At 36.9% G+C, this 17901-nt stretch overlaps 1 protein-coding gene across 1 annotated transcript in view; it reads right to left on the bottom strand.

Annotated features, from left to right (window-relative positions):
* Nucleotides 1-17901, bottom strand: part of LOC308707040 (neural-cadherin) — a gene marked incomplete at both ends in the record, with an annotated part of 259279 nt that overhangs the window by 4028 nt on the left and 237350 nt on the right. Inside the window, 5 exons of the mRNA XM_081393095.1 lie at nt 3255-3499; nt 5160-5340; nt 10097-10361; nt 14928-15094; nt 15470-15650. Of these exons, the coding sequence (XP_081249221.1) occupies nt 3255-3499; nt 5160-5340; nt 10097-10361; nt 14928-15094; nt 15470-15650 (1039 nt within the window). The remainder of the gene's footprint in view (nt 1-3254; nt 3500-5159; nt 5341-10096; nt 10362-14927; nt 15095-15469; nt 15651-17901) is intronic.

Genomic DNA, 17901 nt, shown 5'->3' with positions numbered 1-17901 from the left:
GTTGACATGTAGTTGCAAAGTTACTTATAGTTAGTAGAATGTCTAAAATTGACCATCGAAATAAAGTGTAACCGTAATTTGTAATAAAGATTGCACCGACATATAATAATCAGCGCCACTTTGACAAAATGGGTTGTAAATGTTCTGTCATGCTCTTTTTTTATATGTCAGTAAAAACAGAAAAAGAGTGTGTACTAAGAGTGTAACGCTTAGTATTTTAATGTGACATGGTCTTTCTATCTGATCACACCTGAGACACATTAGTATGAAGTAGAAAATGCTAAACTAAAGAATATCCAGATCTGTATCCAAAAACAAAACACATTATACTAAAACCTCACCTTCACGCTCACAATTCAGGCCCATATGTCAGTAACCAATCTCAAGAAGCAGACACTCTTCACCTTCAAATGCTTCAAATCAGTATGACCATATGACACTGACATTTACCACTATCCTCACATGGAATAATCTACACACACACATATAAAGATAATAATAAAGGTTACATACTATCGCACACTGTTTCATTTTATTTCCCACTTTCATCCATCACACACACGCACACACACAGCACTCAGTTTTGCAGCTCACCACTGCTTGGCTTCAAATGCCCTGGAGCCTCAACAGAAGATCAAATAATAAAAAAATCCAGCATGTTTGCACTGACATGACTGTTGACCCATGATGTAGGCAAACCCAGACCCACATACACACACAGTCACCACACTGGTAGCAAAACCTGAACCTAACTGTCCCCATGAAAACAACCAATAAACACCAATTAATTATATATTAATGAACATGCTTTGTGTCACTGTAGAAGTAAAGACAGAAAATACAGTATCATTAGCTCAACATAAAAACAAAAGAAGCTGAGGAGAAGTTTTGATGTATATGTGTAAAACAAATGTAAATGTGTTTTCTCCATTATCTCTAAACTTGGGGAAAAAACAGATCACTGTTGTTCATCTGCATCTTAAACTGTTCATCTTCAAAAGTTCTGTTTCATTTAATGTAAAAGTCAGAATGCCATAAATCCCTGCACAACGCATCAATTCAAAAGGTGAATTAATTAGTCTATGTTTTTAGTTGGACTTAAATATACTGGACTGTAATTTCAAATATAAAATGTAAAATACAATGCAAGGTCACTCACAGCAATCAATTTGCTGTGAGTAATTTTATGGTTCTGAGATAATTTGGGTTAATAAATTGCACTAAGTATTTAAGACATGACACTTCACATAGATTAAAACATGACAGTTGGATTCAAGTGGCTAATTGAACAAATGGCTTGCATTATGACTTTTATTCAAACTGTGGTTAAAATACTAATGAGACATTTTCCCTTTTCCCTCCAATGTAAATGTAGTCTCACATTAAGTCCATGCTCTAACATGCCAGATCTGTGCTTTTAAACACCCGAATTGACAAGTGCAATGTAAATTATAGACACTTTATCACAGAACATTCTGTCATGAAATGGCTAATGATTGGGAAAATGAATATGAGATAACACAGTCATGTGGAAGGACAGTCTAGTCACATTTAGTTGAATGAAAAAAATACAGTCCTGAGATCCAAATGTAGGTATAAAAATTACTTATGGGGCATATTTTTAATCTCAGAGCAGATATCACCAAAAATGCATGGAAAATGAAGATGGAGATACTGACACTTTACTGAGAGTCTCTCAACTGAAATAAACACCAACAACCATGCCACGCTCAAAATTGCTTAAATCACCTTTCTTTCCCATTCTGACATTCAGTTTGGAGTTCAGGAGATTGTCTTGACCAGGACCACACCCCTAAATGCATTGAAGCAACTGCCATGTGATTGGTTGATTAGATAATTGCATTAATGAGAAATTGAACAGGTGTTCCTAATAATCCTTTAGGTGAGTGTATACTGTATATAAAATATATTATTTTGGTTCTATAAAAAAGAGCATCATGTATACTCTATAAATGCATGACTTTTTCAGTCTTCTGAGGTTACTGCGTACTGAGTCACTTGGTCTCTCAAAAGTAGCATTCAGAAGAACAATTCAAAATCCCTCTTCTCCTGTTCAGAGCCATCACATTATTATCTGTTCCTGGGATTTAACGGATGGTCCTTTTCCCTCTTTGCTGTAGTGATATGTTAGTCTGCAGGGGGGCTGTTTTCAGCAGGGAAGAGCGAGTCCTGTCTGGTTAGGTGGAGGCGTAGTGTAGCACGGCGCGCTAAACCTATTAACCGCCTTACAAGAAGAAAAAATATCTTCTTAATGCTACGCCAAAGCATTTCAAATGGCAGAGAGCACTCAAACCACATTTATCGCCGATCGTCTCTATTTGGAATTGTTCCAAACCGACAGAATGGAATGCAGAAAAACAATGAAGAAGAAAAAACACAGAGGAAGGAGGGGATACAAAAAAACTTACTGGCTACTTAAATTCAGTTGAGGACGGTCAGGACCATTGAAATTCTGCCCAAAACCCTAGTGCATTGATCTCAATTTCCAGCCCGGCTTAGGTAAACAGCACAGTTTGTGCCTACAAATCAAGAAATTAACACTTTAAAAAGCAACTGGAGCTAAGAATGAATAAGGTCATGTCAAATCTATAATGGAATGAAACTGCGAGAGGAGGAAAAAGATTGTTTAGTTCCCTTTGGCCTCGAGCATATCAATGCAGGCAGATGAGGACGGAGGAAGAAGGGAGTTAATATGAGTTTCAGCAGTCATGATCAATGATTATGTCGACTGTGTTCTTTACCGCTGTCAGACAATGTGAGAAAAAATTATACACATGGGAACACGAAACCTTGGCATATAAAAGAAATATATACATGTATGCCAAACTCTTAACAGCTACAACATGGGCAAGGAAAGCATATTGAAATGCCAACCACCAAAATAAGTTTTAAAAATACATGAGGTTCAGCAGAGGAGGAAGAGCACAGTTAATATTTATGTGACAAACACCAGGCTGATACATTAATTTAAGGCTCCTACTGAAACTAATATTTCGCAGTAAACCAACAACTGGCGTGTTGACTGTGAGAGACATGATTAAAATTGTAAAATGCACCAAAATTTATTTTGATTAGGTCACTCTTAATGCAACAACTCACATTTATCAATGTAGAACACCACTTAAGCACTTGTATTATGATAATAATTAATATTATTACCCATATTGCTGGCTGTAATGACATGAGGGTGAGTGAATGATGAGATTTTAAGAGTACATGCTGAAGATAGGTACCTAGCAGGGCCATAAAGCAGATGCATATGGCGAAAAGGGAGCTGAAACTGAGACCCACGTCGTCTCGGTAGATGGCCAGTGTCACCTCGCAGTGCCGGCCACGGTAGCCCTCTGGACATTGGCATGTGAATTTGGAGGGCGACTGTGCCACACACGTGCCCCTGTGACATGGGCGGCTGGCACAGAGCGTGTACACGCAGAATTTGCCAGTGGAGTTTGCCTTGACCATGTGACCTGGGGGACACCTGCGATTGGAGGAGACAAAAAGGGTTGATACATTATTCAAATGGTAATACATTAACGTGTATGTAAAAAAAGGACTGACGGGTTCAGTGTTTTAATGCTAAAATATAAACTACGTCCAATAGATTCAGTAAATAATTCATGACAGTTAATTCAAAAATGAACATTTGTGAGTAAATAATGGTATCCTGTACTGTCGATACCTTTTTCCATTAAGTCGCTCAGGTTTGCAACAACAAGAGAGCAAATGATGACACAATTTTACATAATAGGTTAACTGTCACTTTAATTAAAGTGTACATTTCTTCAATACGGAAAAACATATTTAGAAACCATATTAAACTATTTTGTTTGGCGCTACAAGAGAAATTCAATAACAAAGGAAAGCTTTTTTGGTACATCTAAAAACGGTACAACAACAATGTTTGTGAATGTGAAACCGCTCACAGTGAGCTGGTACGTTTAAAACCCTGTGTGAATAAAACAAGCTTGGGATCACATGTTGCATTTTTCTTTGTCCAGGAAATCAGTGTAGAACCGATGGATCGCTGAAAGAATATGTGATAAAAAATCTTAACATACTCTAAAAATCTCAATGTGACCGGCACAGATCAGATAAGATAAAATAAGAACAAGAACAGGAAAACCTGCCAGCAAGTCAGAGGCAAAAAAACAACATGCAATCAAAGACACAATCGACTACACAGCAGCTGCACAGATCTCACAGCAAGAGAGGACAGTGGACAGGTCTGGGTGAAGAGCGGCCCACAGATTTCATACATGTACCTGCCTTTGACTGAGGTATGTTTATACATAACCCCAGGGCCAAAGTGCATACGGCCAAGCCCCCTACTATGTGTGTTTGTGTGTCCTACATTGAGCAGATTAGAGAGGATTTTTATTAAAACGAACGTTTCCAAAACATGGAATCTGTTTACTATGTCTTCATAAATTTTTTCTTAATTCAGGGTTATTTTAGTTAAGTAAAACTAAAAATAAAACAATAAAATATTTTTTTTCCAAATATAATTTCAGCTAGTTGTTTTTATCTGTATTTAACTACACTGAATGAACTAAATCTAAAACCAACATTACTTAAAATGATATTGACATTTTTTTTTGAAAATGACAAAAACACAACAAAATTATTAAAACTTTAACTACCATTAAAATATTAAATTAAAAACTAATTCAAAATATTACTAAAAACAATAATACTATCTCAATGATTTTTTCTTATTAATTTTACTCATTTCCAAATGTCTTTAGATTTTATCGTTTGACCCTTGTACCAGTTTTAAACTATGAATCCATCATAAAAAATATGAATATTACATACAGGTTTGTCAGTTTTGGCATAATTTCTACACAGTAAAAAATTATATGATCAATATGACAACATATGTTTTTACATTGCTTTAACTCATAATAAGTTAAGCAATTTTATACTTTTGTAATAAGTTATATAAGATTCACTTTTCAACTTTTCACAGATTCAACTTTTCATTTTTCAAGTCAGTTTAATGTAATTTAAGTTTATATGACTTAAACATCCAAGTTAATTGTACTTAAACATTTAAGGCAGCACTTTTTTTTTTACAGTGTACTATGACTAACAATTTTCCCCAATAGGAGGAGACCCATATATGAGTATCTGTTCACCTGCATTCATGGATTCTCCACAGGTCCACACAGGTAAAGGGGGGGCTGCATTGGTTTTTCCGGCAGGAGTCGGAGGAACAACCCAAAGACACACCTTGAGAGCTGGCCACAGACACTCCCTCTCTGGCCTGACCATCCAGAGGAATAAACCGCCCATTGAGCCTCAGGTCCCGCATACAGCCTGTGCCAATGAGGAAAAACAAAACAAAGTGTAAATCCTCCTCTTACACCTACATAACACACACTTGCTTCTTCAAAACAAGCACACATAGACAAACTGAGCTCAACATGATCCACTCATATTCTGAGCTTTTAAGAAAAGTGCTTTTAGAGTCCATTTAATAAACACACAAAGTGTGTGCCTAAGGCTAACCATCACGGCTGTATGTGTGCTGTGCGCATGGGACTATTCCCTCCCTCTTCTCTTTCATGTCACATATCATTGTCTCCCTTCCCTACCGCTGTCTGTTTCATGCTAGCTGTGTGTCTCCTCTACACTGAAGGTGCATTTGAGGCTATTATGAATTAATCCTTCCTATTAATGTTTCATGAGTCAATACAACAGCATGTAATCATGACAGATAGAGGAACAGCAGTATGAATTAGCTGATAAAGCAGTACAGATTCGTCTGTGTGATGTACACATGTGCTGGCTAAGTTCTTTCTCTGACTGAAGTTAAATTGGATTAGTGGTAAAATGGCAGTCCTCTTTACAGCACTCTGATGTAACTCAGTGATTGGATTTCTGGCCATGGGATGCAGTATTTTTGTTAGCTCAAAATGTCATTCTACAGTGTTTATTGGAGTTGTCCACAGCTCTCCATGTACTTTGACATATTGACTCCATTTTATTTTTTGCGACCAATTCATCTATTGCGACCAACTCTGGACAGACAAGATGGGAATGGGAATGAACAATCAGGGGACTGTATTTGGTGCTGCCTTTTTTGTCAGCAATGTGTTCCTTTAAGCTCATATTATGTTGAGTTTAATTTAGCACGTGTTAATGTTATTAAACAGGCTATTGTTACCAGGATTCGATTTGAAACTAAAAAACATTTGTCTCAACAAGCAGTTTCCTCTCCCTTTAATGAAACACTTTAGTTTGTTTGTCATTATGACAGGTCTGGAGGCCATTTTGCATCTGTTTTTCTACTGTAGTGAAGAAAACAAATGAGTGATTCATTATTTGAATATATTGACAGTATTGATGTTTTTTTTATCATATATGACTCCTAATGTATCTTTTACAAATTTAAATAAGCAATTTTAATCTTCCTCAGTGCCCCCGGAGAGTGCCTCTGGTAGGGAATTACTGATCTAGAATATATAATAACTTTAGTAGTTTTAGTGAGAATCAATTTCTTAGTTAAATGCTGCTTTTGCAAAAAAAAAAAAAAAAAAAAAAAAAAAAAAATCCTTTAGATTGAATTAAGATTAATTAACAACAATTGTTATAGAACATAAGAAAATCCACTTGAACTTTTACCAAACTAGCCTAATTATAGTAAATGCACTATTGTACACTACTGTTCAAAAGATTGGGGTCTATAAGAGTTTTAAGTCTGTTCTGCAGTTATTTTATAAAAACTACAGTAAGAACTGTAATAGTATTACAATTTAAAATAGGCTGTTAAATATATAGTAAACTTTAATTTATTTACTCCGATCACTCCAGTCTTCAGTGTCACATGATCCTTCAGAAATCATTCTAATATGATGATTTAATGCTCAAGAAACATTTATTTTATATTTTATATTGTTTAATATTTTTGTGGAAACCATGATACATTTTATGCAGAATAATTTGATGAACAAAGTTGAAAGAGCAGTATATATGAAATAGATTTTTTTTAACAATGTAAAACCCTTGACTGTCCTTGCTGAATAAAAAGATTAATTTCATTTAAAAATCTTACTGATGTCAACATTTTGAACCGTTGTGTAAACTTTTAGTTATTGTGAAATTGTAGATGTTCTCCGTCATCTAATAAGCATTGTTCAGGGCTTCGTTTCCCAAACACACTGTAACCCTGTGAGCAAACTCAGAGAACCACCAGCAGCGAACACTCTCAGTGATTGATTGGTTTCAGAAGACTTGGATAAATAGTTATATCCCTACACAATTATTCGCTAACATTCGCTTATTTTTTCACCTAGAAGCTTATTTTACGCACTGAATTTCATGCTAAATTCATAAAATTACTGGCAAAAAAAAACACATCTGGATTAATATTTTTATGTGATAAATTTTTATCCTTTATAGATAATGAACATGGCGGACTGTGTACAGCTAACTTAAGGGAGGAGCTTAGCTAATGGGGTCAAATCCATCGCTAGCCGTTGGCAGGGCTTATACCTACAGTATGTGACATCACAACTGAATGCATTCCTGAGCGGCTCATTTTGAGACACTGTTTCTGATTTATGCGGAAAATAACAAACAGAGTGGATGGATTTTTACCATAATAGGGTGGTTGTGTACACACGACATAGCAGACACATAATTAGTGTTCAAAAACAATATAAAAGTGAATTTTGCCTTTAAACAAATACTAGATGTTAGCTAACTGCATGATTTATCTTATCTTAGAACTGGACATTACTGCCATATGGACATTACTTTGACACAGTCACCTCTGATAACAGATCACTCTTAATTGTAATGTAGAAACATGCATTTTCTGTAAAGCAGCTTAAAAGGGGTGGTATAATGCCCTTTTCACAAGATGTAAAATAAGTCTTTGATGTCCCCAGAGTGTGTATGTGAAGTTTTAGCTCAAAATACCCCACAGATGTTTTTATATAGCATGTTGAAGTTGTCACTTTTTGAGGGTGAACAAAAACGCACAGTTTTTGTGTCTGTTCCTTTAAATGCAAATGAGCTACTGCTCCCGGCACAGGGGGCGGAGCTACAACAGCTTGTGTCCTTTTACCTCACACAGACATGCACTGAAAATGTCAAAAACTTTTAGCCTGTTATGTTCAAACTGAAGTCAGAAAGATGGAGAGACTCCAAGAAGTGACAACATGTAGACAACATTTCTGGATGGTTAGTTGATGAATTTATGTAGCTTATCTGTAGCAAATTCTGTCTTGATAATCCATAAATCGCGTTCCGGGGCCGGGGTTTATGTAAATTTTAGGGTTAGTGATGCCCGGGTGGAATGTCGTGTAGTCCCTACCAGCCGTTTGTTGTAGTCCTTAAAAAGCTATTTCTTTAAAAAAAAAATCTCCCTTTGCTTTGAACTTTGAGCATTGTAACTTTGCAGATGTTGTTTATGCTCAAACAGCAACACTACACACTAACTAAAGTTAGAAAAGTGAAATCATATTCAACCACCCCTTTAAAATTATATGTATTGTGAAAAGCGCAATACTAAGGTGAAATAAAAATGATCCAGAATAAATCCAATGCATCTCCTGTCCTTCTCCATCATAACCATATCCAGAGATTTACCAGTACCTACATTACAATGTACAAAGCTGTTAAAAAATTGGGGGTTAGTAAGTTAACATTAATAGAATGTTAAACAAATTAAATATTTACACCTATATAGCTGGTGTGTGCGAGATGATAAATGAAACGCACGGAGAGGATTGAGCACGCAGCGGCACAGAAACGTTAGCTTGTCGAGCGCACATCCCTTTTGCATAGACATCGCTGGGAAGTTTGTAGTTTGGTCGGATATGGTAATAGCAAAGAAAGTAAAATGAGGAGCATATTACTAACGCTATCTGACCGTAAAGAGAGAGAGCGCGCATACTTCTGTTGCATGCTCATAAATGCTGATCGATTAATTAAAACTAAATAATATGTGCAAGTAATAACATGAACTGTTACAAATAAGTTTTCTTTGCGCAAACACCCGAAGCGCACGTCCAAAAAGCTGCTTCTCAGACAGCATATTGCAAATTGCCTATTGAATCAAGTTCTCTTTCATGTCTTGTGCTTGAAAGGGAAAATTCACACAAAATGATGCCAAAATGCCTGCATAGGCAGGTATCCTTGTGAAACATAGTCAGTTATGTCTTAAGTGAACGTAAACAGTTGAAAAGAAAACGCGTGTAACAGTACAGTAGAATCGTGCAGCTCTTAAATTGACAGCAGCCTAATAAACCTACTGCTGTCTTTGTCCTCAATGTTAATCAAACAACAAAAGACAAGAGTAAATCACTCACTGCTCTTGACTGGTTTAGCCCTGCTGGAGAGCAGCTCTAAATATTCACTGTGCTATTAAATTCAAGATAAAATATGATAGAGCAATAATATGAACAGTGTTCCTACAATACATTTTTTAACAGGCATAATTAGGCATGAAAATAACTGAAGGAAATGTCTATTTGATTCATATTCTTTTGGTTTCTCTGCTCAATATTTTTAAAAATTAAAAATGCAATGAAAATACAGGTATCGGCAAGTACTAAAACTAAAAGTATCGTATCAGACTCATTCTGGAAAAAGGGGTATTGGTGCATCCCTATTTATAATGTTACTAAAGATATCTATTTCAAATAAATGCTGTTTCCGCACAAATACACTAAGCAGCACAACTATTTTTAACACTGATGATAATAATAATAATAAATGTTTCTTGAGCAGCAAATCAGCATATTAGAATGATTCTGAAGGATCATGTGTCACTGAAGACTGGAGTAATGATGCTGATCACAGGAATAAATTACATTTTGAAGTATATTCAAATAGATATGAGCTGTTTTAAATTGTTAATTTTATATAAGTTAATATAAGAGACTTCTTTCAAAAATATATATAAAAAAATCTTATCACCCCCAACCTTTGGAATGGTAGTGTATACTTATATACTGTGGTTACATGCATTGGGAATATGATTCCCTGCTAATCATATTCGTGCCATTGCCTTTTGGGCATTGTGCTCTACCGGTTGAGCTTCAGGAACACACCTGTACCTCACCTTGGAAGCTCTTGTTATGTCCTGAAGGGAATGAGTTGCCCAGCATCACCACAGCGGGATCAATAACAATCTCCCTACTGCGTCCCAGTGATCCTGTGATCTCTCGCCGCCCTCCACCGCCGTCCAGGCGCAGGGTCAACTCGCTGTCGTGCCGATCTAAGTGAATGTCATGCCATTCTCCGTTGTCTAAACGATAAGAGGGCATTGTCAAGTTGAAGTCCCCATCACCGAGGTTGTAGAAGACACTTAACAGACCCTGATAGATCTGAAGAAAGTGGGAGGAGAAAAGAAAGAGAATGCTGTCAGCGGATAAAATTAATGTATAGTTTTTCAGATTATATGAGGAATCAAGAGAAAATATAGAGCCAAAGACAAAGAACAATTGTGAAATTATGAAAACAGTGGTAGTAAAGTAAAGATAAAAAGAGCGAAAGAGGCTCAGTATGGTAAGGAATAGACCCATTGGGGACTGAAGACACCAGACTGGGCCAGAATCGGATAAAACGACTGAGCACTAACAGAATTAAACATATCAGTGCTTTAATTGGAGACAATGGGAGCAAAAAATTCAATATGGTGTCAGTGAGGTTTGCCACTATATTCTTGTGTTGCCTCTCAGACTCTCTAGGGGTCAGCTGTGAGACTTTCTTTTACTCTCTCTTTCCCTTTGTGTGAGTTTTATGCTCTTCTTATACTGATTGCTTCTTATAAATCAAGTGTTTCTAAGGTAAGTTTTATTATTTATGAGGGCATGTAAGATAAAGTGTGTAATAAAGTACGGTATAAAAGCCATCAGTTTTGTGCTTTGAATCATTCAACATTCAACGAGCCCTTCACTGTAATGTCTTTGCCTTACTTTTAACAGTCTAATAATAATAATTTAACAGGTGTTTTACTTCACAAGTAAATGCTTACTAGCCATAGCTCCATATCTGGAGGAAAAAATGGAAACGCCAGGTTTAACGATGAGGTATGTATTAGTTTGTGAGGGAGAGCGGTTAGCCAATCTCCTGAAGAGAGCCCCAACCTTCATTTAAATTCTTAGAGTCTTTCTGCATGTGTCCCAGAGAGCATAATTTGCCAGACTCCCTGACATACTGGCTTTATTGTGAAGGAAAAAACACGACTTAACAATGATGCAAAAGGCAGTGAGGCTCTCTCACATTTGTATACAGTTGTACAAAACCTGTAAACGGTATACACGAATAAACACGATTGACCTCTTTGAACTTCGTCCTCTCCAACAGCCTACTGAATTTCACCTGCGGTACAGCTCACAAGATAATCTCAAACCGGATTGTTAGAATATTTCAAGGCTGAGTCTATGCTGGGTAGGTATTAAAACCTCAAGGCATTCTAATTAACAAGTACATTAACTTTAATCTGTCCATGGAAAATCTGAGATTTTTCCTTATGCCCTAAGATTTACCCCACAAATGGCAGTAGAGCTGCTCTCTATTTTACCCAGGTGGATGTGAAACGTGCCTCCACGCCCCTCATCCTCACCAAATGATCCAGAAACCAATGCCATCTACTGGAGCAGCAGGTAAAGCCATCTGCCCAGTTGCATTTTTCAGAATTAGAAGCATTTGATCATGGACCATTGGATCTTAAGTGCATAGTATTAAGTATGTTTGGCTTCCCTAACCACATTTTCGTATTTTGTTACGTGCAAAAAATATTATGAGACATCGTTAATCAATGTCATGACAAAATCTAGGGAATCATTAAAATAATCCTTTTTGGTGGTTGGTTATAAAGGGATGAGACATCAGGTGTTGAAGCAGAACTGAAGCATTTTCTCAGAGGAGGGAATAAAATTGCTCAAATTGAATGAGAAAATAATCAGCTGTATAAAAATAAAACAAAATATGAGCTCAAATGGATTAAAAAAAAGAGCTTTAAACCAACACACAGCGATGGATCTTCATAAGACTTCATAAGGCCCCGTTTCACTGCCAAAAGATATGTCAGGGAAACAACAGTATGCGATTGTTGTTGTTTGATCTTTTAGAGCCTTGGTTCTCAATCAGATTGTCGGGACTCACTTGGGGCCTCAGGAAACTTCCAAAAAGGCCTCAATATGACTTAAGACAAAACAAGCATTAACATATACTACTAAACTAATGAAAACCAAGATATATCTCATTTCACTTTTCATTAAAGAACTAAGGTTCTCACAGTCTTATATATATGATATATGAGGTAGCCTCATTTTGCAAAGTGTGATTTCTAGACCAGGAAAAGTCTTGTAAATTAACCACATACTATATATTCAATTATATGGGGATTTTATATAGTGAATATAGTTATACCAAGCTCTAAAATATTTTATCAGGTAGAAATTGTGAACTGTGAATCATGAACAACTGGAAAGGTCAAGTAAAATCAGGTTAAAGACAGTGGGAATCTTAAAGAACATCTTAAACTCTCTTAAAGATCTTAAAACTCCCAGAATGCTGAAATTGAATTATTTTAAATGGAAGGGGCTCAAATAATGTAGGCCTATAATGTAATGTTTTCTGTGAGCTGTCTGTCATCAAAACGTTCAATAAAACTAAAAACAATGAAACATGATTTTGATCAACCAGGCCTCCATCTGAGGCTGGCATAACTGTTTTCTGGTGTCATGATTAAAATGATCAGATAAAATCATCTCAATAAATCTGTAAACGTATTCTGAGTCAGAATCCCATGAATGCAAGGAAAACAGACTACATTGATAATCTGCTGCCGCTAATGGACATGCGGCTAAGTCTCTTGAGAAGAAATTAGATTATCAAACTATTATTTCCTCCCCATCCGTTGATGACAAGAACACCTTGCTGGAAATGTCTCAGTGAGTTGATGCATCATAATCATACACAACAGGCAATGCTAAATGGATATTGGCACATCACATCAATTAGCATTATTGCTAAGGTAATTGAGAGGAGCACAGCAGGAGATTAAGTTTTAATCTTTCGCACATGGCACAAAGGCAGAATCAGTTCCTGCACCACTGTGAAGCCTCACAAGAATCACAATATAAACAGGTAATGCAATCTGTAGCCTGCCACTTTAGGGGATATAAAATGTCTTCTATCTCACAGACACGTCTAATTCATGCCGCAGATAAATCGCCCACGTTTTACATGGGAGAGAAAGAGAGGGAGAGAAACAAAGCAGCAATCAGCAAACCTACCACACAATCTTAAAGCAGGTGTTGGGAGGAAAAAATGAAAACATGAAAAATGAGACAGCCTTGGAGTGAGAGGGTAGACGGCATGCATTCTGCAAGTGTATCAGACGAATCGGGAGACGCATACTAATGCTTCCATGATTAAACACGATCTCGTTGCTCCATTCAAATTCTCACATTGCAACACTGTTGCGACAACGTTCGCGGGGTCTGGCAGATGGGCTGCTATTACAGAGCACATCAAGAACAAATAATCTTTATATGCTTGTGGTCAACGCTGCTCATTTGTTTGTTTGTAAGGACGTTTCATGGGCACAAATTTGTGGGGAAGCAGAAGAGACATTAAAAACAGGGTGGTCAATATTTCTATTATTTTTAAATCTAAGTTAATGCTAAATTATAAATATAATATTGTTCAAAGTTAATTCAGGTTTATTCTTAACACATTAATGTCAATTAATGTCCAAAAAGTTTACGGTTTCTATTAATCAAAAAATCCTTAAAAAAAAAAAAAAAATTAACCGTTTTCAGCATTGATAATAATTATAAATGTTTCATGAGCACCAAATATGCATATTAGAATAATATGTGAAGGGTCATGTGACACTGACGACCGGAGTTATGATGCTGAAAATACAGCTTTTCCATCACAGAAATAAATTATATTTAAAAAATATATTAAAATACAAAACTGTTATTTTAAAATATAATTTATATATTTCACATTATTACTGTTTTCACTTAGCCTAGAAATCTAGACGCATCCTAGCAGCAGCAAAATGTATTTTGCAGCCAGGGCAGTCTAGCAACTCTCCGTTGACTTTCGGAGCTGTAAAAACCTAAATTGGGTCAGGCCAATCACATCATGTATAGAGTAGGCGGGGCGGGCTTAACATAATGACGACAGAGTTGCGACGGTTCCCTGCTACTTGAAAACAAAGAATGGCGGCTGCTGCTGGCGAACAGCGGTCTTTCGAATCGGGTTTGGCCGCGACTCTGGAGGACTTGGAGTTAAGTTTTTCTTTGAGAAAAGAGCAAAGAACGGCACTTAAGTCATTCTTAAAAAAAGGAAGATGTGTTCGTAGTTTTGCCGACCAGATTCAAAAGTTTAATCTATCAACTAACGTTAGCTCGGCTGTTGGGAAAACGAACTGGTTGGTTGAAGCGCTGTCCTATTGCGTGCAGAGGGAATTTGAAAGACAGCCGTTATCCCGCCCCTCGGATTGAGCCGTGTCTAACATCTTGATGTTTGTCTGGCTTGCCAGGCTAGTTTTCACTGTATTTTTGCTAAAATAAATTCAGCCTTGTTGACCCTTAAGATACTTTTTTTTCATAAACACTAATAATTCTTAGCAAATACTTGAATGGTAGTGTGTGTGGAAATTAACATTTCTAACGTATCTTTATTGTAAGTTCTTGATACCTATTATCTAATGTCAATGGTTTGAACTTTATTGAACCCCCCCTTTTTTTTGAGAATATCAAAACAATTCTAAGAGGCTTTGGAAAAGAACTAAATAATATTCAAAAGGAACAAAATGATAAAAGTACATCTCCAGCAGAAGGAAACCATTGATAATGCATCAGCCATATTTAAGGGAACTGAAGGGCATGAGAAAGGAAAAGAGAGATGCTTTCAAAAGCACTAACCTCCAGTTTGAGATATTCAGTCTGCTCTTTGGACAGCAGGCTGAGGATAGAGCTGCTGTGTTTGCGTGTCCGGACCAGGACCTGAATCTGCGTGTGTCTGGCCGGGAGCGTGAAGGCCAGCTGAAAGTGTATGTGACTCCTTCCATCAAAAGAGTACTCCGGGACCTCTGTGAAACACAAATGTGTTCTTCAAATGCAGTCCTTAAAAAAGGATGCATAAACACTACAGTGAAAAATGCACTGTGAGAATATCGCAGGATGCGATTACATAAAGAATCTCTACAAATTCATAACACTTCTGAATGCGATTTGTGCCAAGATTTAGTGTGTGTGAAAATCCTGCCTGGGTGCTAACACTATCCCTCCTACACAGAGCAATTCAAAGATATTCACTGCCCCACTAAAAATGTTTCCAAATCCATTCAGTCATCCTCTTTAGCAATGACTTATCTGCTTTATCTTCAAAGCCTCAGTCTCTCTCACCTCCCACTTATGAAAACAGTAGTTGTCCCAAAGTTTCCAAGCCATGTCTGAGTAATTACCCTTTTCACACTGATGCCCGCTGTACCCAGGTGTGCACTGACAGCTGAAGGAACCCCACTCGCCGTGGCAGCGGCCCCGGGTCCCGCAGGAGGGAAAGCCCATGTTCACACAGCTACTGTCCGTCATCAAACATCCTGGAGCACTGCCAGAGGAGTCGGCCGGTGAACCTAGGTCATAAAACTGAGAGAGAGAGAGAAAAAAAAGTCAAAGTGATGGATACAGACTACCAGAAGTCATGTAAACACTGAGAGAGGACAGAAAGAAAGTGATTTAAAGATTGGAAAGTCAGGATAGGCCAAACTAGGGGGCCTTGAGAAGATAAGAGATGGAAAAAGTTAATTTTATCTCATTTGTGCATTAACCTTTAATCCAGCCTGCCATAATGAATATTACTATGCCGAGCAGGCCAAAGCCACTTAAAAAAGCAAGCCTGCAGCGCTCTGTATTAACAGAATGGGGGAACCTTGAGGTCTTAAATTCTCTTCACAAGAGAACAACCATGCATCACATTACATCAATTTTTCCTTTCATCTGATGACTCCTATTTATTCATGCCCACTCCTCTTAATGTCAAGTTATTGAAGTGGCTGCAGCATGAGTTTGACCCTGTTCGGGAACCAGTTGCACCCGGAGCACGGCTGATTTACTTGCAGATAAATAAGCAGAAGGACTGCGTTAATTCCACTGAACTACTCTTTGTCACTCTTTATTTCATTTTAGGTAGGTTGGTTTATTGCCATTTGTCTCCTGATAAAGAAAGAGGTTAAATCTCCTGAGCCACAGTGTGGAAACATTGGACCTAATAGAGGCTAACACTCCCCTTACACAAGACACGACCAATAGAAAGCATTTATAATGTTCTCTTATAAAGCAAACAATAAAGACAGGCACAGTAATGCAACTGATCAATAGTGAAATTAATTCAGCAGTATTATATTTCTAAAAAAAATACAGTTGTCCATGGAAACTCTATAACTGACTATTAACTCAAAAGTTTGGGGTGAGTACGATATATTTTTAAAGACATGAATACTTTCATTCAGCAAGGATAGTAGCATTTAGTAGTCATCCACTGTATTAACGAATAATGCCAGTTGTCTATAGTAACACTATAACTGACCACTTGTTTCCTAAAAAGCTGTGCTCAGTTCTTTCTCTCAAATAAAAGTAACCTAAAACTAAAATAACTGCACTTCAAATCAATATTTTCATGTATTCAGTTATTTGTTAAGTAGTCATGCAATAAGTAGGATAATGTACAGCCAGCTGGCCATTATTGCAAACCCCTCTGCTTAGATATTTCCTCATTAGCAATATTAATGAGATACTTACTGTCTGACTATACAATATTCCAAGAAACTTTAATTGTAGAAATAAAGTCCTGGTGAATGTGTGTTTGCTTCATGCTGATCTTTCACAGAGTAATGAATGATAGCACTGCCTGTGTTGTCTGCCTGAAACCATCTACACTGCATGTCCTTATAGATTCAGTTCAAGAATGTTCTTTATAAGTTTGTGTTTTACTGAGATGTTTATTCTGGAAGTGTATTATTAGAAGGTCTGTTTAAGTGTCCTGCAGTTGACTGGTGAACTTGACCTGGCTGTGCTTTGGCTGCTCATAACATCTGACCAATGATGCTGATATATACTGTATACATACACAGAGAATAAAGCATAAATGCATATACACCCCCTCTGAAAGTTACCAGATTCAGCAATAACTCTTTACGTAGAAGACCTATTAGGGTTCCATGAAAATATAATGTTCCAGCAAGTCTGCTTGATCGCCAAATTACCAAAGAAGCTGCTTGATTACCAAAGAAGCATGTCTACATTAATTAGGAACATAAGATTTTCTTATCAAAATGTTAAAATGTTGTGTTGCAAAAATGAGAACACCCTCCTGAAAGTTACAAATTAAAATTTGAATAAAAAAATGTCTGGTGCAATTTTTGTAGTACAGTGAAAAGTACCTGGTCCCCGCAGAGAAGTTTGGTGGTAGTAAAGTTCTGAGGAATGGGGGAGTTGTGCTTTATCAAAGGTGTCATGAATTCACATACACAATTTTGAAACAGAAGATGCTACCTTCTCCTTCTCCATTGTTGGGCACTTTTTCAACATGACAGTGACTATAAATTCTCACAAGGTGAAAAAAAGTATTTCACCCAACCTTAACACTATCGGGCACCTGAAGGGAATTTTGAAGGGAAGTTGAGCAACACTTCCCATCAAACACCAGGGGCACGCAAGGAGGTGAAAATTAGATGTGAAAATGTGTCATGAACATGTACACTTTATGCCAAGAAGGATCAGAGCAGTAGTTATGGAGGACATACTACAAAGTTTGGGATCGAAATAATCTTTTTTTAAAGAAGTCTCTTACGTTCACCAAATTTGCATATTTTTTTCTCAAAAATACAGTAAAACAATA

Source organism: Scardinius erythrophthalmus, assembly GCF_964197995.2.
Source record: "Scardinius erythrophthalmus genome assembly, chromosome: 2".
In the NCBI taxonomy this organism is placed as follows: domain Eukaryota; kingdom Metazoa; phylum Chordata; class Actinopteri; order Cypriniformes; family Leuciscidae; genus Scardinius; species Scardinius erythrophthalmus.
The sequence above is the reverse complement of the archived record's forward strand: the minus strand, read 5'-3'. Positions and strand labels throughout refer to the sequence as shown.